Genomic DNA, 25,959 nt, shown 5'->3' on the forward strand with positions numbered 1-25,959 from the left:
TGTAAATTATGCCAATATACTTTTATAAAATTATGCATGTGACCAACCTTTCTAGTTTCTACTACTATTAGCTGAATCATATAAAGACCAGAGGATTTCCGAAATAGGAATCCCCCAAGAGAGAAAAACTTCATCGAAAACAGAAAGTGGCTGATGAGATAAATATAGAATTGGGTAAGTAACAAGACATTGTGAAGTTGGAATGTATTTTGTATGTATTCAAAGTATGTGTAGATGCCATCAGTGTTAACCATTGTTTACAATGTGTAAAGTCATTGGTGTCAATATCGTAAGACATAACGTTAACTCTGCTATAACAAAAATGTCCTCTCTCTATACGTATACAGTACAATTCATGTAACATAGTATTTTTCCAGAGAGCAATTTGTTACACACTAAACTAATTGATAAAAAAATGGATCCAGTAAATTTGTTGAAACACTAAAATAGTAAACTTCAAAGTGTCGACCAAATTGGGACTCGAACCCAGCACCTCCCTTTAACCATGCTGGTGCTCTACCACTGACCTACAGGGTTGACCCAATCTTCATAATACTTTCACCCCACCCCCTCTTTAGGTTTTCCACCCTGAAGATCTCACTGAGTCTCTTCTAAAACAACATGAGGTTTTGTTGTTGATTGCCAACTTTAACAGGTGAGGAAAATTATCATCCAGACAGGAACTCAAACCCAGGACCTTGCGCTAACTGTGCGGGTGCTCCATCACTGAGCTATGTTCCGGTTCCGGTTATGGATGCATGGTTGGTGAAAAACTAGCCAGCGTTGTTTGTCCCTTTCTGTGGAATGAATGTAGATTGGTATAAAGGTATTTAATAATACAGAGATTCTACCTTGCGTACAAATTTACATACAGTAGATTGAAGTTCAATATGGGTGAAAGTGTTAAATCTATAAACATTAACGATATCGAGGACAGAGATGGCGCCAAAATCAAAATGGCGGGGGTGAGAAGTTTACTTTTTAAAGTTAATCTAGATGAGGTGGACTTGTCTGTGAGAAATATATACAAGGAATACCCACAACAGTGCTTACCTGACAATTTTAAAAATCCATCAGGACCTAAAGCAAAGAAACTTGAATATGAAAAGATAGACACTTCGTTATATGAACCGTCAGCGCACATGGTGGCGTTTCGGATTACGAGGGAGAGATTGGAAGCATGGATAAGAGCTCTGGGTGTATTGTATTATGAACATTATGGAAAGATGGAAGGATCATACTTAGTAGACTGGTATGACGAACCAAATGAATGGCTTGACGAAGGTAACAAATCAATCTGCATTGGATTGTTGAAAGAACCACATTTACTGTACAAAGTTACTTTGTTTGTTAACACAGGAGTAATCCAAGCACAAGGGTTACAACACGAGATCTTTGCATGCAATGATTTCCCAATGCTTCTTTCCCTGGTCAATGCTATTTGCGACTATGAAAGATCTACTAGAGCTGTTCACAATGAGGTAGCTGACAATGTGTTTGAGGACACTGATGATGAAACCTTATTAAAAACAACAAACGAAGCTATGTCAAAGGACCAAATGGAAGAAACAGGTTTGTCATCCTCAGATAATACTGAAACTCCCCAAGTTACATACAAGGATTTCGAAAAATTACAGGAAATTTTTGTTGAATCGTTGTCCAAGTTGACTGAAACACAAACAACACTAGTATCGAGGGTGGAGAAAAATCTGTCTGATTCATTACAGAAAGTGACCAGAACTGTAAACAATTTGCAGACCCAGTTCAATACAATGAAATCTTTGAAGGATAAGCAGACCAATGACACAAACTCAGATAAACTTCAGTCTCATATAGCTGATATTGAAAAACAATTATATCAGACACGCACAGATAAATACAACTTAACAGTAGAAAATGCGAGATTGGAATCCCTGCTGAAAGCAGAAAAAGCAAGAAACAACACCATGGATGAGACATTGAGAAGAGAAGTCAAGAATTTGAAACATGAAAATGAACACTTGTCTGAAAAACTTAACACAAAAAATGAGGAAAATGATCAACTCATGGATGAAAATAAATCACTGAGAAAAAATGTTGATAACCAGTTCAATGAAATTTTGTCCCTTAAATCTCAGCTCTCTAGCATGTTCATGAGTGGTGGAAAGGACACTGAAACCAGCAGGGCAAAAGAGATGACAGACCTGGTAGTCAGTGCTGGGAAGAATAAAAAACCAATGGCCCTGTTAATAGGTACTTCTAACGTGAATGGCATAAAAGAGGATAAACTTACATCAGACGTAAACGTTACTAAAGTAACAGCTTTTACTCTGGATGAAACAAAGAATGTTATCATTAACTCTTCGTGCATACCTGATGTAGTAGTTCTTCATTCTCTAACAAATGATGTTAGAAATATTAGTCCTGAAAAATGTGCCGAGAAACTACAAGGGGTGGTTGAGGTTATTAAACAGAAGTGGAAGGACGTTCACACCATCATATCTCTAACCACACCAAGAGAAGACAACTCCTTGCACAAGGTAAACTGTGAGATCCTGGATGGGATAATAAAGAGAGACTACATGGAGTATCCTGGAGTTTATATTTCTGACAACGAAAACATGTGGCATGGACATCTACCTACAATCGAACTACTGAATCCCAATGACAAATTTCACTTGTCTCCGAAGGGAACATCCATATTAGCGTCCAACATGAAGAGAGCAATGCACACCATATTAAAAATCGGCAACAACTCCAAGGGATATACAAATAAGTATCGAAATAGGTCGAACTACAACAACCAGGAAAAGCATTTCCAAGCGAATAACCGTAACAATTACTATAGGAGCAGTTTAAGCTGGAATCATCAGTACCAGGACGATAATTATAACCGCCAACTTAGAAAAAGTCCAAACTATTTTCGTTGAGCATGGAAAGGGCCATCAACACAAGGGTGGTTAATTGTAATTCAAGTTGTTCTGTAGATCTGAAACTGGTGAACCTTAAAATTATAACTTAGTTAATTTTCTTTATTTGTATAAATTTTATCACAGTAGAATACAGTTAAGGGTCCAAAATGGACAAGTATATGTATAAAAATAGCATAAAAATTTGTTATTGGAATGTTGGAGGAATTTTTACACAGGGTGAGAATAAACTAAATGACAAATTATTTTTGAAGGAGGTGAAAAACTATGATATTATTATATTAAGTGAAACACATGTTGGGTATAATACCAATCTTTTTATTGATGGTTTTACATACTTCCCTGTATGTAGGGACATGTCTGCAAATGGAAGATTTTATGGGGGAATTGGCATTTTTCGTAAAAATTGTATTAAGGAACATATTAAGTTATTACCAGGTACCCAGAAAGATTTTCAGTGGATTAAGATAGAAAAAAGGTTTTTTAATCTTCAAAATGATATTTATCTTTGTGCATGTTACATTCCACCTTCGAATTCAACTTACTTTCAAAAGTTAAATTATGATGTTATTGAAATTATTGAGAAAGATGTTAATAAGTTTAAGTATAAGGGGGAAATTATGATTTGTGGGGATATGAATGCACGCACTGCTTCATCAGATGATTTTATAGAACATGATGATGTAAGGTACCTTCCTCTTTGTAAAACATATAAGATTGATGATAATTTTTGTAAACGTAGTAATCGTGATGTCATTTTAAATGAAAGAGGTAAAGAATTGATTGATTTTTGTATTAGTAATCAGTTGAGAATTATTAATGGTAGATGTATGGGGGATATTTTTGGTGATTACACATGTTTTAACACACATGGTCAAAGCACAGTTGACTACCTTGTTGCAAGTGAACACTTAGTTAAACAAATTCTATATTTTAGGGTATCAAATTTTATCCCAACTCTTTCTGATTGTCACTGTAAAATATCATGGGAAGTTTTAGCAAAATTTAAGGAAATTAATTCAAATGCTACTAATGCCAGAACCTTGCATCCCGCCCCTCAAAATTTTAAATGGAATGAAGATTCCCCTATTAAATTTCAGATGGCTCTAAGTTCAGATAGGATACAAGAAAAAATCAAGTCTTTTTTAGATTCTTTTATTACAGAATCTACTTCTACTGATATCGAGAAAAAGGCAGAAGAATTCAATGACATTATCATAACTGCTGCTAACATGTCATTAAATAAGCCAGGTCATAAAAGTAAGAATATTAAAAAGCATAAAAATAAAAAGTGGTTTGATTCAGACTTGCAAACAATGCGCCGTAGATTGATTGCGCATGGAAAAATTTATAGCATATTTCCAAAGGATCCAGTTGTTAAGAATCATTACTACAGACTTCTTAGAGAGTACAATAAATTAAGAAAATTTAAGCGTAAAAATTTCCAAAACTCCATTCTAAATCAACTTGATGCACTTCAAAATAAACAACCAAAACAATATTGGAAATTAATTAATGACCTAAAAGATAATAATAAAGACAATTCTGCTGCAAACATAGATTCTGAAACGTGGGTAAATCATTTTCGCAACCTTCATTCTGTTTGTGATAACTCTTTTAAATCAAGGATACAAGAGCTAGATTCAATTTTGGCTGACATGGAGAAAAATCCATCCTTTAATGAACTGGATTTCAAGATTTCACATAAGGAAATTGTAGATGCAATAGCAAATTTAAAATATGGAAAAGCCAAGGGGCTTGATTTGATATCTAATGAAATGTTAAAACATAGTCAGTCCTATTTACTCTCCTGTATACATAAGCTCTTTAATAGTTGTTTCACATATGGTATTTATCCTCAAACTTGGAGTAACGGGTACATAAGTCCAATTTTTAAGTCTGAGGATCCAAACAACCCTGCAAATTATAGGGGTATTACAATTACCAGCACACTTGGCAAGTTATTCAACAGCATTCTGAACTCTAGATTAGATAAATTTCTTAAAGAACATAATCTAATTCACCAATCTCAGATGGGTTTTACCAAAGATGCAAGAACATCTGATCATCTATTTGTGCTAAGGTGTTTAATTGATAAATACTGTAGCTTAAAAGAAGGAAGACTATATGCTTGTTTTATTGACTTTCATAAAGCTTTTGACAGTGTTATCCACACAGGATTAAAGCTCAAATTACTTCACATGAATGTTGGATCTAAATTTTATAATATTATAAGTAATATATATAAGAATAGTCAGGCATGTGTGAAAATTGGAAGGTTCTTCTCGGATCCATTTCCAATAGCTATAGGTGTCCGTCAAGGGGATAACTTGAGCCCTTCTTTATTTAAAATATTTATAAATGATTTTCCATCATATTTAGATTCATGTATTGATGAAGTATCACTTCAGACAAAAACTGTTAACTGTTTAATGTATGCAGATGACATTGTTATTTTATCAGCATCAGCTCAAGGTATACAAGCAAGACTTTCTAAACTTGAAAAGTATTGCTCTGATTGGTGTTTAAAGGTAAACATTCAAAAAACTAAAGTCATGATCTTTAATAAAGCTGGTCGTAATTTCACGCAAAAACTAATGTTTCAAAATAATAGGATAGACTGTGTATCTAGGTACAAATATCTTGGAGTTCACCTAACTGCATTTGGAAGTTTTCATGTAGCAAGATCAGAGCTTTATAAAAAGGCGTTAAAAGCATATTATAAACTGAGAAATGATTTTATTAATTTGAATCCTGGGATTAAAACGAGTATACATGTATTTGACTCTACTATTAAACCAATTCTTTTGTATAATGCAGAGGTGTGGGGTGCAAGTAATATCAATACTAAAAGATTCCTAAAATGCCAAAAGTTAGAAGTTGAAGACTGTTTCAGAAATCTACTTTGTGAAAGAATACACCTTAAATTCTGTAAATATATTCTTGGTGTTCATAAGAAAAGTACAAATTTTGCAGTATTGTCTGAATTGGGAAGGTTCCCCCTGCATTATGATATTGTCAAATTGTTAATCAAAAGTTGGTATAGATTTGAAAATTTGTCCATAGAATTTCCTTTACTTAAAGATGCATATGAATGTAGTAAAAATCTTTATGTACATGGAAAGAACTCATGGTTCGCATTTGTACAGAAATTAAGAAATATACTGAATATCAAAGATGAAGTAATTTGTTATGGGAAGCATAAATTTAAGTCACTCTGTCATAAAACCATATTAGATTATTATATAAAAAATTGGTATACAAGTCAACAAAGTTATACTGATGGTAAATTAAGCACATATGTAAAACTCAAACAAAATTGGGGTTATGAGAATTATTTATCAGTAGTTAAAAATTTTCATCACAGAAAATCTCTATGTAAATTAAGAATTTCTTGTCACAGATTGCAAATTGAAGTGGGAAGATTTACCAACATCCCTCGTGAAGATCGATTATGCAATAGATGTAACTCTAACAGTGTAGATGATGAAACTCATTTTCTCATAACATGTAAAAAATATGATCATCAAAGAAAAGAAATTTTTCAATCAATTAAAAGTAAATTTCCCAATTTCTCGGCATTAGATGATGAACAAAAACTTTTTTGGTTACTCAATACTGAAGACAAAGAAACTCTTAATTCTGTGGGCAAATTCATAAATGATAACATGTTGTAGTAGTCATACAGTTTTATATATAGTATTCCCTTTAACTGAAATAGTACAATATTATTGTTGAAATGAGTAATGTCATTTACAAGTTGTTATACTATCCATTGGCATATCTTTTCTTTATTATTGTAATAATTTCATACTTGTCTGTTATGGGCTCTAAATTAGAAAATAAATGTTCTGTTCTGTTCTGTTCTGTACTACTAATAATAATTTAATGATAATGATAATTTATAGGGCCAAATACTCATTCCCCAATGAGGTGAAAAAAGTTGGTACCCAAAGAAAAGACTTGTCACAGGGAATACACATGTGAAACATGGAAGCCTTAGCACCAATTGCTCAGAAGTTAAGGTCAAGGTTATAGTTTTTTCAAAGTTAGTTAAATTCCAAAATCAAGGTCATGGTGTCAAAAATGTTGGTACCTAAGGAAGGTTTTGTCATAAAGAATGCAATTGTGCAGTTTAGTAAAGTAACTCAGGTAAGCGTTGTGGCCCATGGGTCTCTTGTTTTATGCCCTGTCACGAATATGGCCATGGAATATAGCCACTGCTTTTGTCATGTATGTTTTCCATCTTTTCATCCTTATGTCTGACTATTCTTCTCACTTTGCCTCTACCTCAGTTTCAAAGAAACTGCTAAGGACATTTTTTATCAAAATTAATATTATACTAATACATATTGGTGAAAACTTTTTGACTGAATCATAACTTTTCTGACCTTGACCTTCTCTATGACCTTGACCTCACTATTTCTTAATGTGTATAAATTTAGCTTCAAGTTGGTTTTAAATAAATTACCCAGGTATGCAAGATATTTTATCGAAACTCATAGACTAATACATATTAGTAACAAACTAATCAAGTGTGTCAAAATTTTATTACAAGTACCTCAAATTTTCCTTTGACCTTGACTTTTTCTTTTTTGATAAAATCTGTGCTTTTTAAGCATTTTTTTAAAAATTTTAATATTGTGGTATTGATTCTTATGATTATTTTGAATAATTCTTTTCGGAGTAGAAAATTCTGGTAAAACAGTAGAAGTTTTTATTCTTAATTTACAGATAGGGCACAAGAATTATAACCAAAGATGGCGTTCACTCAGCCATCAAAGAGAGGTGACTGGGTGGAGGAAAAGATTCTTGGTTCTGGAGGCTTTGGTCAAGTTGTTCTATGGAAAAATGAGGTAAAGTATTACCTTTGAATATAGTCTTAAACTCCAAGGTTTTTGTCTGTATCTTTCAAATTCATTGTGTCATGTTTTAATTTCATTAATTATAAAATAACCTTAAAGTGTGGCACTGGTTCTGTTCTATACAGTTTACCTAAAATTGTAGCTGATTTCTACTGCTATTTTGTTTAAAATGAAACTAAGCCAGATTTCTCTTCCAATCCCCTAATAAATATGAATGTTCATGGTTACCCTTTGTTAGTGAAATTAAGTGAAAGCTATTAGTTCTTAGAATTAATGATAAATTGTTAAATATGAAGTGATAGCAAGAAAAATATTTTGAATTCCTTATGTTTCCTTTGAAAATGGGAGCATATTGCTTTGCACCTGTCAGTTGGTCTGTACATCGGTACAATAGTTGGTAGACCAAGAGTTGTTCGTTCAGTATCTTGAGAACCCTTTGCTTGACAGACATCAAACTTGATACTTTGGTACCCCCTTGAAGAGAAGAAAAGATGACTCTTATTTATTTTGAGATTACAAGGTCAAGGGTCAAACTGCTCTAGACATAGAAAATCTTGTCCATTCAATATCCTGACAACCATTTTCTTGATAGACTTTTACTTAGTACATTGGATAATGGTTTTCTCTAAGGAATAGATGATCCCCTAATTAATTTGAAGGTCACAAGGTCAAGGGTCAAACTAGACATAAGATATCTTGAAAACCCTTTGCTAGACAGGCATCAAACTCCGTGCATATATGTTTCTCAAACATTTCTTGTTTACAAAATATATGTATGCACTGTGAAACAAGTTACTGTTCATAAAATTTTGGAAAATGTTGTTGATGAGATTTTTAGGTCACCTGAGTCACTCAGGTGACCTATTGCTATCCGTTTTCGTCCGTCGGCGTGCGTCGTGCGTTGTGCGTTAACATTTGAACATTTTCAGCTTCTTCTCTGAAACCGCTCAACCAATTTCAACCAAATGTGGCATATAACATCTATGGGTGAAGGGGGACAAAATTTGTGAATTTCATGGTCCCTGCCCCCCTGGGGCCTGAGGGGTGGGGCAAAAACCACTAAAATTAATGCAATCTTTAAAAATCTTCTTCTTTACTCCTGGACATCAAGCAGTCAAACTGTTAGCATGATTGTAATAAGCATTGAGCCCTCTACCAAAATTGTGAAATTCATGGCCCCAGGGTAAGGGGTTCTGGGGCTAGGGTGGGGCTATATAGATCATATAGTAAAAGTGCATTATTTCTTCAAAAATCTTCTTCTCTGCTCCTGGGTATAAAATAAACTAACTAAGTACACAGTTATGATAAGCAAGAATGCCCCTTCCAAAATTGTGAATTTCATGGCCCCTGGGTCAGGGGTTCTGGTGAAAGGGGGGGGGGGCTCTATTGATTATATAGTGAAAATGCATTATTTCTTTGAAAATCTTCTTCTCTGCTTATGGGTATGAAATAAACTAACTAAGTACATAGTTATGATGAGCAAGAGTGCCTCTTCAGAAATTTTGAATTTCATTGCCCCTGGGTCAGGGGTTTTGGTGAAGGGGGGGGGGGGGTTATTGATTATATAGTGAAAATGCATTATTTCTTTGAATATCTTCTTCTCTGCTTATGGGTATTAAAGAAATTAACTAAAAACATAGTTATGATGAGCAAGAGTGCCTCTTCAGAAATTGTGAATTTCATGGCCCCTGAATCAGGGGTTCTGCTGTTAGGGTGGGGCTCTATTGATTATATAGTGAAAATGCATTAATTCATTGAAAATCTTCTTCTCTGCTCCTGGATATTAAATAAACTAACTAAGTACATAGTTAGGATGAGCAAGAGTGCCTCTTCCAAAATTGTGAATTTCATGGCCCCTGGGTCAGGGGTTCTGGTGTTAGGGCGGGACTCTATTGATTATATAGTGAAAATGCATTAATCCTTTGAAAATCTTCTTCTTTGCTCCTGGGTATTAAGTTCAGTAACTAAGTACATAGTTATGATGAGCAAGAGTGCCTCTTTCAAAATTGTGAATTTCATGGCCCCTGGGTCAGGGGTTCTGGTGTTAGGGTGGGGCTCTATTGATTATATAGTGAAAATGCATTAATTCTTTGAAAATCTTCTTCTCTACTCCTGGGTATTATTGAAACACATTAAATACATAGTTATGATAATCAAGGATGCCTCTTTCAAAATTGTGAAATTCGTGGCCCCTGGATCAGGGGTTCTGGTGTTAGGGCGGGGCTCTATTGATTATGAAGTGAAAATGTTTTAATTCTTTAAAAATCTTTTTCTCAGCACCTGGGTATTATTTAAACAAACTAAGTACATTGTTATGATAAGCAAGGATGCCTCTTCCAAAATTGTGAAATTCATGGCCCCGGGGACAGGAGTTTTGGTGCTAGGGCGGGGCTATATAGATCCTATAGTGAAGGTGAATTATTTCTTTGAAAATCTTCTTCTCTGCCCCTGGGTATTGCTTAAACAGACTAAAGTACATTGTTATGATACACAAGGATGCCTCTTCCAAAATTGTGAATTTTATGACCCCGGGTTTAAGGGTTCTGGTGAGGGGGAAGGGGGGGGGGGGCTTCTATTGATTATAAAGTGAAAAAGCAAAATTTCTTTGAAAATATTCTTTTCTTCTTCTGGTTAAAAAAGCAAAGAAGCTAAGTGTATAGTTATGATGAGCAAGTGTGCTTCTTCCAGAGTAGTGAATTTCATGACCCCTGGGTCAGATGTGCTGGTGTGAGGGTGGGGCTCTTGATAATTTAGTGAAAATGCATTAATTCTATTAAATAATCCTGTTTGCTCCTTAGTGTTAAGCAGATAAACAAAGTGATGATGAGCAAACATATGGTCCCAGGGTCAGAAGCTCTGGTGTTTTGGGGGTGGGGGGTTGGGGCTCTATTGATAATATAGTGAATCTGTAGTAAAAATGCATTATTTATTTAAAAATCTTCTCCGCACCTGGGCATATCTGAGGCAAACAGAGTAAAAGTTTTTATAAGGAAGGGAATTTTTACCAGATTTTTGAACATCTGGACCATTTGGTCAAGTGTTCTGGTCCTGGCCAGGGCTCTATTAGTTTGTATTCTACTGAGAGGAGTTATTCCCCTTTGCCATTTACTTTTGATAATTTATCACTGTAAATAATGTACTTGAAAGGTAAATAGAACAAGAGAATTATGCAAAAACTTTTATTGTATAATACAAAAAGTACTTTCATAGTTTTAATGATCAGATAGACTTGTAAGTAGTAGATAAATAAAAATGAGACAAAAATTACTTGTCTTATTAAATATTCATCAAAGACCAAGAGATGCCAATGTAAGAGATTTCAACAAAGGATTAAAATAGTACAGAAGCATTGATAATTTGTTAATATACTGTATAGTGATAGTGATAAAATGGGGAACAGATTAGAACCTAATTTATGAACTGTTAATGAATATTAAGACCAATTATTTTGTTGATCATGATCACCCTATTTTTCTTGCTTTTGGGCAACAAAGCTTCACCTTTCAGTTCATTTAATACTCTATGCATCCTTGAAATTGTTGTATCATACTCAGGTGACCGTTAAGGCCCTTGGGCCTCTTGTTATGCATGTATATTTCATCTCTGCTTCAGGATTCTGGAGAATATGTTGCCATAAAAAAGTGTCGTGTTCAAAGTGAAATGACGCAGAAGCATCGGGAACGCTGGACCCTTGAGGTGGACATTATGAAACGTTTAGATCACCCCAATGTTATAGCTGCTAAAGATGTTCCCTCTGTACTAAATGTCAGTACAGGAGAGCTTCCATTATTGGCCATGGAGTATTGTCCTGGAGGGGATCTACGCAAGGTATAACAAAATTGGAAGTAGACAGTAAAATAAAAAATCTATGACATATTGATGTTCAAGATCTCAGCAGCTAGCCTTGCTGCTAGGTTATATAGGTCTTTTGAATGCACTTAACTCTTGTTATCTTTATGAAGTGGCCTGGCTAACATATCATTCAAGACTGTAGCTCTATGTATGCCTATGTTAGGCTACATATCTTCTTCTCTCTTGAACACAGCCCAGCATAACTTCAATGACAAGTATATGTACTTAGAGGTATCAAATACTCATGTACTTAGAGGTATCAGGAAAGAGAATCATAGATGATGTTTTATTTCTTGTTTAATTAGATTGAACTCTGGTATATATTTATACTTGACTGTAAGAGTCACTGCAAAATATATAAGATATTCATCTGCATCAACAATTTTGTCTACAGGTGCTGAATAAGCCAGAATACTGTGTTGGACTGAAAGAGTTTGACATTCGGTGTCTAGTGAGAGACATTGCTTCAGCCATTGAATATCTACATGGCAAAAGAATTATTCATAGGGACTTAAAACCAGAAAACATTGTGCTGCAGACACAAGAGGAACAGGTACAGCACTGGATTTACCTTTTTTTAAGTGATATTCAGTTGAAATTATATTAATTTCACTTGCATGGTCACATGAATTGATGTTGAAGAATTTTGCCAATTCTCATTTTATGCTATTTTCAAATAAATGTCAAATTAGGCACCTAGTAGGGTTATAGCTTTTCTTTTCCAACTCCTCCACTTTCTGGCTTTCCCTATTTAACTTTCTTCTCCCTTTTTTTATTATCTGCCTCATTCGGTTTTCCTTCCCCTTCTTTACATTTCCACTCTATCCTCCTCCTCCTCTACATTTCCACTCATTCCTCCTCCTCCTCTACATTTCTCCTCTTTCCTCCTCCTTCTATACATTTCCACTCTTCCCTCCTCCTTCTATACATTTCCACTCTTCCCTCCTCCTCCTTTACATTTCCACTCTTTCTTCCTCCTTTACATTTCCACTCTATCCTCCTCCTCCTTTACATTTCTACTCTATCCTCCTCCTCCTTTACATTTCCACTCTTTTCTCCTCCTTTACATTTCCACTCTTTCTTCCTCCTTTACATTTCCACTCTATCCTCCTCCTCCTTTACATTTCCACTCTTTTCTCCTCCTTTACATTTCCACTCTTCACCTCCTTTACATTTCCACTCTTTCCTCCTCTACATTTCCACTCTTCCCACCTATCCTTTACATTTCCACTCTTTCCTCCTCTACATTTCCACTCTTCCCCCCTCCTCCTTTACATTTCCACTCTTCCCACCTATCCTTTACATTTCCACTCTTTCTTCCTCCTTTATATTTCCACTCTTCTCTTTCTTACCTCTTCGTTTACATTTCCACTCTTTCCTCCTCCTTTACATTTCCACCCTTCCCACCTCCTCGTCTTTATTTCCACTCTTCCCACCTCCTCTTTTACATTTCCATTCTTTCCTCTTTTAAACTTTTTTCTTCCTCCTCCTTTCTTTCTTCTTGAACTTTCCTCCTCCACTTTAGATTAAATATTATACATGTATGTACATTTGATTGTGCTACTGAGCATGCTGAGAACAATTTCAATCCCTCTATGTAATGCTTTTGATTTTATAGACTGTATACAAACTGATAGACTTGGGTTATGCAAAGGAGCTAGATCAGGGAAGTGTTTGTACCTCCTTTGTTGGAACTCTCCAGTACTTGGTAAGTTGCGTTATCTCTTCCAGGGAATAAATTGATGTATTACTGAAATCTTTGATTTAAAACACAGTAAATTGAGAGTTGACTCTGTAACTAAACATCTTTTTTGCAAGGCCCCTGAGCTCTTTGCTAGTCAGAAGTACACTTGCACTGTGGATTACTGGTCCTTTGGGACTGTGGTGTTTGAGTGTATCACAGGATTCCGTCCCTTTCTCCCACAAGTTCCACCTGTTACATGGTAAGTTTAGTAATTAGCTTGTGACTGAAGACCTATAAATCAGATCTTGAGACAAGATGTATTAAGATCAGTAATTTATTTGAAAAATACCAACTACTTCTAGTTTTAGTATAACTAAATATTAAATTGAATACATTAAATGCATATAGGATTGAATCATGGTCATGCAATCTTGAGTTTTCAAAATCTGTTTTCATTCATTCTTCATCTGCATGTAACTATTTTTATCTTTTCCTTTATTTATCGATTATATATTTTAGATACTCTCACTGCAATATAGATTTCTTGATCATATTGTCACATAATGAAGGCAAGAAAAATATAAATATAGTGGAAAAGAAGCTGTGTACTGTAAACAATGTGTCAGTCATATTATCAAGTTTGGTCTGAAGAATTTATTGTAATGTATTATTTAAACATGCAGATATTTCAATGTAATTGACAAAAATGTTTTTCAATGTTGTAAAAAATGAAATTCTCAAATTTTATGAAGTTCCATACTTATATTTAACTTTCAAAACATGCTTGTATTTTAGGCATAGAGAAGTTTGCAAAAAATCTCCTGATGACATTACAGCATTTTATAATTCTGATGGAGTGGTAAAATTCTCTAAGAAAATTGTAACACCAACACATTTATGCAGGTAACTTGGACTTTCATCTTCATACACATATTGTTTTATTCCTGCACAAGAACAGATTACTTTTATTTTGCTAAAATGGAGTTGAAAAATGAGGTAGAATTTGTCAAAAATGAAAACGCTCTTCATATACCATATAAGCAGAATTTTTAGCGAGACACAAATTTAGCGATTTATCCTCAAAAATTGGTATATATTTTTAGCGGGAAGTAATTTTAGCGATTTTAAAATGCCAACAAGAGAAACTATTACAACCGATACATATTAATTGTTAGTGATATTCAATTTTAGCGATCTCAACACCCTCGCTAATAATGCCAAAGTTGAATCCTCACTAAAAATTCTGTTTTGATACTCAGCCTGTTTTTGTTTGTTTCTTTTAGAAGCATGCAGGCTTATTTTGAGCAGTGGTTACGACTGATGCTGAGGTGGGACCCTAAAGCCAGAGGTGGGGGTCTCATTGAAGGGAGACCACAGTGTTTCAAAATCCTGGACACTATGCTCAGTATAAAGGTAAGCATTGGGACAAATTTTCGTCTTGATATCAAATGCTAAGTCATTTAAGATACATGTATCCTGCTTTAGATATGTATCATGATACATTGGTTGCAATATAATACTGATGGCTATATGATACTTGTATGCAAGATGTAATCCTGTACATATATGTAATTACTTATGTCTAAGACTTAGATAAGGACTTTAAATAAACTAGTTTGTTCTAATAGTTAGATATACAGTGGATGAAACATAGTGATGCATTCCTCATTAGTCTTCTGGCAGATCAGATTTTAAAAAACATCAGTTCATTGCATGTATTTTTTGAAAGAATTCAACATTTTTAATTGAAAAGTTGAATATTGAACAGATACATATATTATCTGTGCATTGTGAAATAAGTTGAAAAAAAATTTCAACAATAAGATAAAAGATTTTTCAGCTTACCTCAACGAAGTCGAGATGAGCTTATGCTATACCCCCAGCGTTGGCGTCGGTGTCGGCGTCCCAAGTAACTATAAGCTCTACCTTGACCAAACTTGCATGGATGATGCATCTAGGGATGGACACTACCACACACTTGCTTCGTATGCTGGATCTGATCTAGACTTTCCAGATGAGTGAGCAGGTTAAAGTTTTTGGAGCAGGTCCATTCCCAAGTAACAATAAGCCTACCTAGACCAAACTTGCATGGATGATGCATCTAGGGATGGACACTACCACACTTGTTTTGGATGCTGGATCTGACCTAGATTTTCCAAATGAGTTAGCAGCTTAAACCTTTTGGAGCAGGTCCATTCCTAAGTAACTATAAGCCCTACCTAGACCAAACTTGCATGGATGATGCATCTAGGGATGGACACTGCCACACTTGCTTAGGATGCTGGATCTGACCTAGATTTTCCAAATGAGTGAGCAGGTTAAAGTTTTTGGAGCAGGTCCATTCCCAAGAACTATAAGCCCTACCTAGACCAAACTTGCATGGATGATGCATCTAGGGATGGACACTACCACACTTGCTTCGGATGCTGGATCTGACCTAGATTTTCCAGATGAGTGAGCAGGTTAAAGTTTTTAGAGCAAGTCTATTCCCAAGTAACTATAAGCCTTACCTGGACCAAACTTTCATGGATGATGCACTTAGGGATGTACACTAGCCCACCTGCCTCAGATGCTGGATTTGACCTAGATTTTCCACATGAGTGAATTTTAGCCATATTTAACCAAATTAGCGTGGATGATGTATCTAGGGATGGATATTTCCAGACTTGCTTTGAATTCTGAATCTGACCTACATTTTCCAGATGAGTGACCAGGGTAATTTTTTTTTTGAGTAGCTATATAATATTATGGCCTGTTATGATTAAACTTGTATTGATGGTGCATCTAAAAATGAAAACTTCCAGACTTGCTTTCGATTTTGGAACTGACCAAAATTTTCTTGATCAGTAAACAGGTTAAAAGTTTTTGAGCAGGTATATTTCCAAGTAACTATAAGTCCTACTTAAATCAAACTTGCATGGATATTGATCTTTGCATGTACACTAACTAGAAAAAAAAATATGATGTGAAATTTGCCTTACTTATAGATAACATTCGTCGAGGTGAGCTTCGTAATCTTTGATTACCTATGTTTTTTCAAGGTTGCTTATTTAATTTTAAAATTGCAGATTGTGCACATTTTGTATGTGGCCAACAATCAACTATTATCCTACCCATTGCTCGACAACTATTCTATGCTTGAACTTCAAGAAAATGTTGAAAAAGAAACAGGGGTCAAAGTTCAGGATCAAGATATTTTATTGGCTAGTGGGGCATCACCTGACCCTAATCTTGGGGCTCACCAATGCTGGACAGCTCCGGTATGTTCTTTGATTTTCTTTACAACCTGGATGCCATTGTGATTCAAATTCAGAGAGAATTAGAGATGAGTGATATTAAAAATTTTTTTAGGGAGATGAGGATTGGGTAGTGTTTATGTTCATCAAGGGAGAGAATCAGGGAGGTGGAGAGAAAAAGAACAAGCCATTACCACCGAATGTTCAGAGCATCGTTAAAGACTCCAAGACTGCCCTGCCATATAACGTATGTATATTTCATGTGTCTTCCTTAAATGAAGGGAGACAAAATATTGGTTTTGGTATGAGGTTTTTCCATCTGTCAGCCTGTAATAAATTATATGTACAGTTATGTCAGAACTATTACACTCTAAGCCATGACAGGTTTCAATTCAGACTTTGTTGGGTATGTAGAGGTTGTTGGAAATCTTGTCACAAAGTACCGGTATGTTGAGGCAGAGCCTACATGTAGATCATTTCTCAAGATATTTACACTTTCATTTTTGAAAACTGTAAGTTTGATTAATGATCAAAGCAATGGATAAAGATAATGATAAAACAACTCTTATCATTCATTATAAGAGCATTTAGGGTTTGGATGCTCCACCAGATCATATGACTCCTATAAAAAGAAAAAAAGTACTTAAATGAAAAAAAAATAAATTCAACACTACCATGGTATTTAATCATTTAATCAATAATATAATTTTTAAGGCATAAAAAGTACTGCTAGAATCCCAGTATCATTATAAATGACTTGACTTTTCCTGGTGTTATAGAACACAAGTTTTTTGACCTGGCAAACATTATATTTCAAAGTTTATGGTATTCCGTTGAACTTTTGCATTTTTGTTTTCAAGATTAATGGAGAAAAAGCCGACTTAGATTTATTAATGACACTTGTCTTCATTTACTAGTATAGAAATAATTAATGAAAATAAATTAGAAAAAAATAAATGAAAATAAATCAGTAAGTGATTAATGAACATTTATTTTATATAACACACAAATCTAATTGATTTATGATTTTAATCTTTGGAAATTATGAAGCTCCCTTTGTAGTTGAAAACTGGAAATATACCTATGTTTTTTTCTGTTGAATATCTAGATGAAACTTCTATTTTTCTTTTTTTATCTTTCTTAGTATAACATATTGTTTTAATTTTGATATGGGATGCTTGCTCTTCAAGAACTATTAAGAGTAAGAAAACTTTAACCCAGTAGATTATGGATTAAAATTTTATTTGAACAGGAACAAAAGAGAGCATGGGCAGAGTCTGTTTATTTCTGTGGTCAGCAAGTGGTTGATTTCAGAAGACTCATTCAGAGTCAAAGAGCAGCTATGTAAGTACTATTTTGTGTTAATGTAGATCACCAAATATTTGCGATACCTTATTTTCGCATGATATGTATTTGGTATTTATAAGCGAGACAAATTTTTCCCGAATTCTGGGTATTGTTGTATATAATCTATTATGTACCGTCTCGCATAATTACGCAAAAATAAAGTTCTTGCAAATAAAATATGATTTGCAGTAAGCTGTGGCACATTGGAGACAATTCGAAATCAAATTGGTTATTATACATCTACAAGTATCATGTAAAGCTTATATGTGTAAAAAGGGGGGCCATTTCAAAAATTCAAAGAGTAAATGTGCAAAATTAGTTGATAATTTTTCTTTGCTTCATTTGGCATCCAACATTTTTTGAGTCTTGGTCAATCCATATCGTTTAGTGTTCTAAGAAATGTTTGTACATGTACTTTGTTTCAGGTTAAGTTTACTAAGAACTAACTCCAGTTTTCTGAGGATGAAGAACAGTATGGTCGGTAGTTGCGATCACCTGTTGTCAAAGATGCAGTATTTCAAAGAATGGTATGACATAGAGAATGTACAAAGCTTTATCACAAATTGTGACCCTCATTTCACAGTAAAACTTGCTTATAAGGAGGTCCTTGGGACACGATTTATTAGTGCCTTACAGCCAAATTTCTTTATATTAATATGAGAAAGTGTTATGAGGGATTTAAAATATAAATAACTTCCTAACTATGATTTCCATATATCCATGTTCCATATGATTGAGTTTTACTGTATTTCTTTTTATACCCAACCTACTGCATTAAAATGTGCTCAGCTAACTGGAACCAACACATTGTTATTAGTAATAAACATATTTAGATAAATCTAAAATTAAATCAGGCATGTGTGAATAAATGTAATAGAGGCATTGGAATAGTTAGTAAATGAACCTGAAAGTTTTGTTTACAAATGGTTTTAAAGTGTCTGTAAATGATTTCAGTTTGCAACATGACCTTGACATGTATGAAATTCAGAAGTCTGATGGAGTGCAAAGTAAGTGAAGCAGCCACACTTTCAAATAAACCTATAAATTACCAAAAAAAGTCATGAAGTAGAAGCTTGATGGAATAATTGAAGGACCTTTTGGATAGAGTGAGATGAAGATTTTTAATGGCTGCCCATGCTTTTCATAAAGCACAGTGCATGCCACCTTATGATTAGAAGTGACATAAGAATACAGTGGATTGGGTTTGTGTCTACCTAAGTCCCATAAGATTAAAGGACTGGGAGGCATATGTTTTTTGGCTTGCCTTATACTGACCATCTACATATGAGAAAGAGACCTCACATTAAGTTATAGTAAAGTTTTTTGTTCATATTTCATGTTTGTCTAGAGGTTCAAACACAACTAGAGGTTATAAAAAAAATATGTCTTGGACTAGACATAAAGTTTCATAAGTTTTCTTTAAAAGCTTACAGATAGTAGCTGAAATCAAACAGATACAAAAATACAAGATATCCTTGGTTTAAATTTGAGACTTAATTCATAGTATAGAGCTCATTTAGACATGTTCCTGATATTCCAAAGATTTGCATTTCAAATACCAAATATCCATCCTTTGTTTTTTGTCTGGGATTAGAATTACATTGAACCTTAATTAAAATGTCTGAAAGCAGTATTTTTTTCTAGAAGTTATATTCTTTTGTATGCAGTGTATTTTAAATTTTATTTTTTCTTACTAATGAAAGTACAGTCAAACCTTGTTATCTCGATGAGGATTCGAGATATCCAGGGTAAAATACATGTACTTAAAAAATAAGCACTTGGGACTTCAAAATCACTTCGACATATCCATGGTATTCGAGATATCCATGTTCGAGATACCATAGTTCAACTGTAAATTGACTTTAAAGAAAGATTTACTGTTTTACAGATGCTGAAAAAGTTGTGGCCAAATGGAAGAGAATTGGAGAGGAAGTAGATGGTCTCAGAAATCTGGTAAGCTGAAATTACTCCACCACCACAACCTCTCTCTCTCTCTAATTCAGTTTAAAGTTTATCCCTGTGGAATTGAATTCTAACACTTGATTTCTTGTAGAAAGAAAAAGTAGCCAAGCTAGACCAACAGTCCACAGCCTTACAGACCAAAATTGTGGAACTACAGAAGAGTCCATTTGCTCGTGGCAAACAGAATGAAGTCTTAGAAGATATGTAGGTTTCTGAAAGGAAAATGACATTAATAATTTGTGTCAAAATCCTTTTTAGGTCTGATATAAGGAACAGAATTTTATCTTAGGTAGGCATTGGTAGTTTAGTATATGAATATTTTTACTTTCAGAGAGAAGAAAGCTGTTACTCTGTATCATGACATGAGACAGGCTGGCAAAGGTGGGACTGATACAAATCAAAGTTACTACATGTATATTCATTCTCTGAATTTTGAAATTCTTTGTATAATGTATGGCATCCTAACAACATCAGGGGTCCTGAGTCTACTTGTGGCTGTTGGACGCCTGACAAATTTCATGTGATGGTATTTTACAGGCGTGCTTCTCTCATTGAGGGGATCTCATAAGTTGACATAAAATGTAAACAGAAAATAAGAAGTTGACAACTCAGTGCACATATTACAGATTGTTTGTCACCTAAAGGTTTAATGTGATTGGTCGAGAGATAAGAAAAACAATCAAGATTTGTAATTTTCCCGAAAGACTTCGCGGTGCACTCAGTCTGTTAAATATCGAATGAAATATTTGTTCGGGGTCAAACGGTTTTGAGTGGTCTCGGACCCCTGAGGTTGTGAGGATGAATGTATGGTGAAGAGTCTTGGAATTTTTTAATTTTGAAAGATGTGAACAAATTGATAAAAATGTTTTTCTGAGTACATGTATTAGTATGCAAATCTATGGTTGAAATGTACACTCCGACACATGTGGAAATTGCTGAAATAAAACTGGAAGCAAAATAAACTGAATCATATCTTTTTATAGATTATTCAATCAAAAGTTAATGACACATATATATGTACATGTATTTTGAAATTCTGATGATGAGCATCTGTGTACAGGTGGACGAGATATTTTCAAAGACCACAGCCCCATGGTTCAGATTGTTGTGAAGTGCCTCATTCATAGGGATAAAAGTTTACAGGATTTATACACACATTTAGGGTAAGGAATAATGTTTACAGGATCTATACACACAATTAGTATAAAGGACGGCAATTTACAGGATCCTATACACATAGAGGGTAAGGGACAAAAGTTTACAGGATTTTGTACAGATTTATGGTAAGAGATGAAAATTTCACAGGATCTGTACACTCATTTAGGGCAGGGAATTAGAGTTTACAGGATCTAAACACATGTATAAGGTAAGGACTGTAGTTTACACAATCTAAACACACAGAGTAAAGAACACACAGGTTACTTAAAATAAATTTTAAGGAACTTTTAAATTCTTTGGGTTCTTGAAATATATTAAACAACAAGAATATGTAGTTTGTTGTACAGCTGTATTTGTAAATATCTTCCATGGCAAATCCATTAGTGGTGTTGTTGATTAGGATTGAAGCATTTTTTTATCAAAATAATAATTGCCATCGAAATTAGACATACAACAAACATTTTTCTTATTCCAGAAAAATATGTGCCTGCAAACATGAACTGTTCCAGTTATTACCCAGCATTCAGCAGTGCTGTAAACAGATCATAGATGCCACAGACAAACTGTTACAATCACACAAACAGAGACAGTCTGATATCTGGAGTCTGATCAAAATGGCTGTAAGCTTCTTATATCTGCAACCCTAACATAATGAATTCTACAAACTTGTGAATGTATTAAGAAGCATGTTTTTGTATTAAAAAAAATTATAACCCCCTCCCCCCCCCCCCCCCCCCCCAAATAGTTACAGACACTTAATCAGAGACATTGTGGTTTTATTTCCTGTGATTCCCTTGATGTTTGGGGGGATTCAAAAAATTTTCAAAATGACAAAAGTCACTAACCTCCCCCCCCCCCCACCTCAAAGTTTAAAGTTTAATGAAATCCCCAAATACACCTTCAATACACCTTGCATGACTTAAATGTTTGAGAGAAATTTTCAGACCCCTTTCCCATCCTCGAATTGATTCTTTTGTAAATACAGAAAATGAGTATATCAACATGTATAAGGTAGTTGAATATATTCTAGCTGTAACACAAAATTACTTCATTTCTGAATGTCTTTAACAGTACTTAAATTGAAGTAAGGAGGACTGCTTCTTCTTTGTAGGCAAAAAATGGCATGTCACGACAGGATTCTAAAGGAAGTAATTGTGCTAACTCCTGGGGTGCATCATCATTAGAGTCCATGAAAGTCTGTGATGATAACAGAGAGACTGTTAAAAAGTAAGCCACTTAAAAAGCTAGGAACTAGTGGTTGAAGCTTGTAAATGTGTACATATTCATTTTAAAATGTTTAAAATAAAGTTTGATGAAACTTTGTATGGCGTATGTTAAAGCTGAGGTACTGAATTTTTTTGGAAAAAGTCCATCCCTCCAAACTTCAAAATTGGACTTCAAGTAGACATGATCTGAACACTCAGTTACTGTAAACATACTTTTTCCTTGGAGTCATAATTCTGCGGAATTATAATTTATGTTCAATCTGCCGGTAGGAAATTATGCAGATTTCTTGGATTGCCTTTTTTTTAAATGCACTTTAAGTATGCTGACCACACACATAGTCTTAATTAATTCCACACAGAAAAATGTATGTCACTCTAAAGTACTTTTAACATATAGAATTATTCACAATGCAGGCAAGATAGGTAAAATATGTTTATAAAGACCCAGGGAATTTTTGTAAAATTTGTTTCATACTTTTTTTCAGGTTTGATGACATAATAAAGATGGTGATGGAGGAACATGAAGAACACATGTCTTCAATGGATTGGAGTTTTCTACCTCCTTTACAAAAGAACACTTCCTGACTCTGACATACACTCACATTCTGCTCAACAACAAACCCAAGAAACATTCCAGAAGTCTCAGATATATGGGAAAGTGCAATATATACATGTATAAAGCATTTGTAGACTATGAACTTGCAGTTTTAATTCCTGGTTAAATTTTGACTGATCTCATACTTGGATCTGGATTTAGGGACATTTCAGTTAGGTGATTGTATAGTATGTACAGAATTTTTATGCAGAGATAGTTAAGTTTGCAAAGGACCAATATTATGCTTGTTTAAACTGATGAGTATTACTTGTGGGAGTGCACACAGTAGTAATGTTTAGCATAGCTTATCTTACTGTTAAGGAAGACAGCAACTAGGAACATTAATGGCAAAGCTTATGATACTTATAGTTTTGATACACCTGAATGAAAGTATCTATTGGAAGGGACCAAATGTGCTTCATTAAGGTCTATTAAAAATTCATCTTAAGCTGCATCTTTTGGAAGGAACCAAGGTGTACATTGTGGTTGATAATGGAGTTTCTTCGTTGCAGGACTTCTTCCACCAAAAGTTTTGGGATGATCAAAAGCTATGACTGAATATTACATTTTCATATTCTGCTCAATAACACATTTCCCCATTAGTATGTCTTTCCCCCTAGTAAGATGGCAACACTTTGCCATGGTCATCATATAAATCTTGAGAGGGCCATAACTTTGGACCCCTTGATTGGAATTAATTCAAACTTATGTATGCACGTACAGATTATTTAAGGCATGTCATGATGTTGACAAGCTTATATCTATGAAGGTCACCGTGTCAAAAAAACATGTCTAGACTCCATGGAAAATCAAGCCAGAGGACTGTATTTATTCTTTATTTTACGTGAGTACTTACAAAATGACTCGAAGAGGTCAAACCAGGTGGACTGTTGATGAACATTTAACAGTTATTTCAGCCATATAAAAATATATATCACAAGTGGTACTTCTCACAAAATTACTTGGTAATAAATTCCTTGCATATATTTAGGAATAAACAGTTTATTGTAGATCGTGACCTGGACATTTGTTATGACTTTGACTGAAATCATTAAGTTTTCAAGGCAATAACTTTATGTGTTAAAGAAAATATATGTGTACTTAAAAAAGCGGGCTTCATATTTTAGCGGCTTTGACACAAACAAAAATGTGCTAATCCATGAATCCGTTAATAAATTATTGATAAGTACAATACACAGTATGGATGTGTATAGCCATAAGTCTTGATCATGCCAACCACTCAATACCCAGTGACTGCGCTAAATTTTGAATAAATTTATGTACACATACAGTATATTTAGTATTATGTACAGTATATCCTGTTAAAGAAAAAAAACATTATCTATGTGTAACTCAGTGTTTCAATAGTTCTCTGTCAGTTTGTTTGTTTGTTTGTCCAGGTTGTTTCATCACATTAAGCTGAACTTTTAATAAGTATTTTGGAACAACAATGTCAAATACTATTGTTTTGTCAAAGTGAGTCAGTAGTTTTGACCTTGATGTGAAATTTAGAATCATCCTTCATATCTCATACTCTCAAATATCATAATATTATAAGTCTTAATTGTCAGGTTTGCGATATCATGGTTAAGCTTTAGTAGTTTGCTATTGCCATTTAGTATAAATTGTCTGTATTATTTTGCCTATTTCAATTTCTGTAATGTACATGTATGTACTTGTATATGTTGACAAAAAATTTAAACAATAACCCTTCTGTCCATTAGGGACTTTGTACTTACTTTCTGGGGGAGTACTTTACAAGGGTTTATTGACATTTTTTTTCATCCTTGTACACTACGTGTATGTTATGGATATAAAGTCATTCATGTAGAAAATGATTGTACGAATCCAAGTTTGCAGAACTTATTTAAATTCTTGTTCTAATTGACTTGTTGTGTCATAAATTCAGACAGACAGATGTTTCATAATAAGATAACTGTGATATTTTGTTATATGAATTCTTGTTTTATGGTGCTTTTATCTGTATGTTTTAAGTTAAAAAGGATTATATACACGTAGTATTATAACGAGTACATGTGTATGACAATAAACAACTATGAATTAAATCAGTATACTCTTTTCAGTTAGTTGATTACTGTAAAATGAAACATGTTCTTAAGATCAAATTTTCATGGTTTGAAGAAAAAATATTGGTTTGTTGGGATTTTAATTTGTGGTTAAAGAAATGATGGTAGATTAACATGATACTGTTGTTTGAAATTTTAACATCTCATGGAGACATGAATTCATGGGTCTCTTCATTCTACTACAACAAAAATGAAATCCTTACAAAAATTAGTGATTACCCAGTACATGTAATTCCTATAGATGGGTCTTCTCCCACCATTTGCAGATAATTTATTCAAAGGAATGATTTGTTGTTACAAGATTTAAATGAATTTGCAAAATACTTTCAAGTAGTCTCCCTTTGATAGTACTCTGCTGTACTCAACCTTCTTTTATTTAATCTCAATGATTTTGTTAAGGTATCCTTATTAACTTTGCAAAATTTACAGACCTACTGAAAGAAATGATCTTGAAATCCAGGTTTACCATAAAAACTAATTGTTTCCTGTGAACAAATTTTAAATTTTTTTTTTTAAACTGGTTGAATACATATCAGGGAAACTACTTTATTAGTATATTACAGACAGACAACGGGTGATCAGAAAAGCTTTTTTGAGCTTATAGCTCATGTGTGCTAAAAACTGAATAATATTTCACCACAAATGGTAAAATTACACATTCATGTGTGTTCAATATTATTAATTTATTGCATGATTGTGAGGGAGATATTCAACCAAGAAAAATCACATTCACCTGAGGGGAATATAATTTAACTTGGCTGAATAAATCTTCACATCTCAGAATGGCTATATGATCAGGTAATAGATTGTTTATTTTACCAAATCAGCTTTGAAAATAAACATTCAAGTTTAGCACCTCTCTCTCAATTTCAATTCAAAAAGTCTCCGAAGCACTACTGCAAGTATTGTGCTTTTGCCCCGTAAATCAGGTATTTATGCCGTGTTCACACTAATGCACATTAAATATGTAATTCATAGTAAATAAATGGGAAGTAAAATAATGTGAATTAAACTAATGAGAATTAAATTGCATTCACA

General features: G+C 34.0%; 1 protein-coding gene across 1 annotated transcript; it reads left to right on the forward strand.

The window, feature by feature from the left end:
- Positions 1-103: 103 nt before the first annotated feature.
- LOC133190459 (inhibitor of nuclear factor kappa-B kinase subunit alpha-like) lies at positions 104-24,900 on the forward strand. Its single transcript, XM_061326111.1, has 20 exons — positions 104-174; positions 7,644-7,765; positions 11,387-11,602; positions 12,021-12,179; positions 13,245-13,334; positions 13,445-13,569; positions 14,106-14,213; positions 14,594-14,723; positions 16,379-16,570; positions 16,662-16,793; positions 17,799-17,890; positions 18,319-18,420; positions 18,848-18,900; positions 19,782-19,846; positions 19,947-20,059; positions 20,187-20,236; positions 20,916-21,018; positions 21,489-21,633; positions 22,125-22,240; positions 22,725-24,900. The coding sequence occupies exons 2-20, from the start codon at positions 7,670-7,672 to the stop codon at positions 22,822-22,824; spliced, it is 2,187 nt and encodes a 728-aa protein (XP_061182095.1). The 5' UTR covers positions 104-174; positions 7,644-7,669; the 3' UTR covers positions 22,825-24,900.
- Positions 24,901-25,959: the final 1,059 nt, after the last annotated feature.

Source organism: Saccostrea echinata, unplaced genomic scaffold (genome assembly GCF_033153115.1).
Source record: "Saccostrea echinata isolate AGI-Se365-2 ecotype Australia unplaced genomic scaffold, CSIRO_AGI_Sech_v1 ptg000022l, whole genome shotgun sequence".
Lineage (NCBI taxonomy): Eukaryota > Metazoa > Mollusca > Bivalvia > Ostreida > Ostreidae > Saccostrea > Saccostrea echinata.

Bases quoted from the DNA above. Each gene is read 5' to 3' on its own strand.
- LOC133190459 (XM_061326111.1), top strand. From the start codon at position 7,670: ATGGCGTTCACTCAGCCATCAAAGAGAGGTGACTGGGTGGAGGAAAAG. The intron at 18,901-19,781 runs GTAAGTGAAGCA...ACTGTTTTACAG, and splicing joins GAAGTCTGATGGAGTGCAAA to ATGCTGAAAAAGTTGTGGCC. The intron at 19,847-19,946 runs GTAAGCTGAAAT...GATTTCTTGTAG, and splicing joins TAGATGGTCTCAGAAATCTG to AAAGAAAAAGTAGCCAAGCT.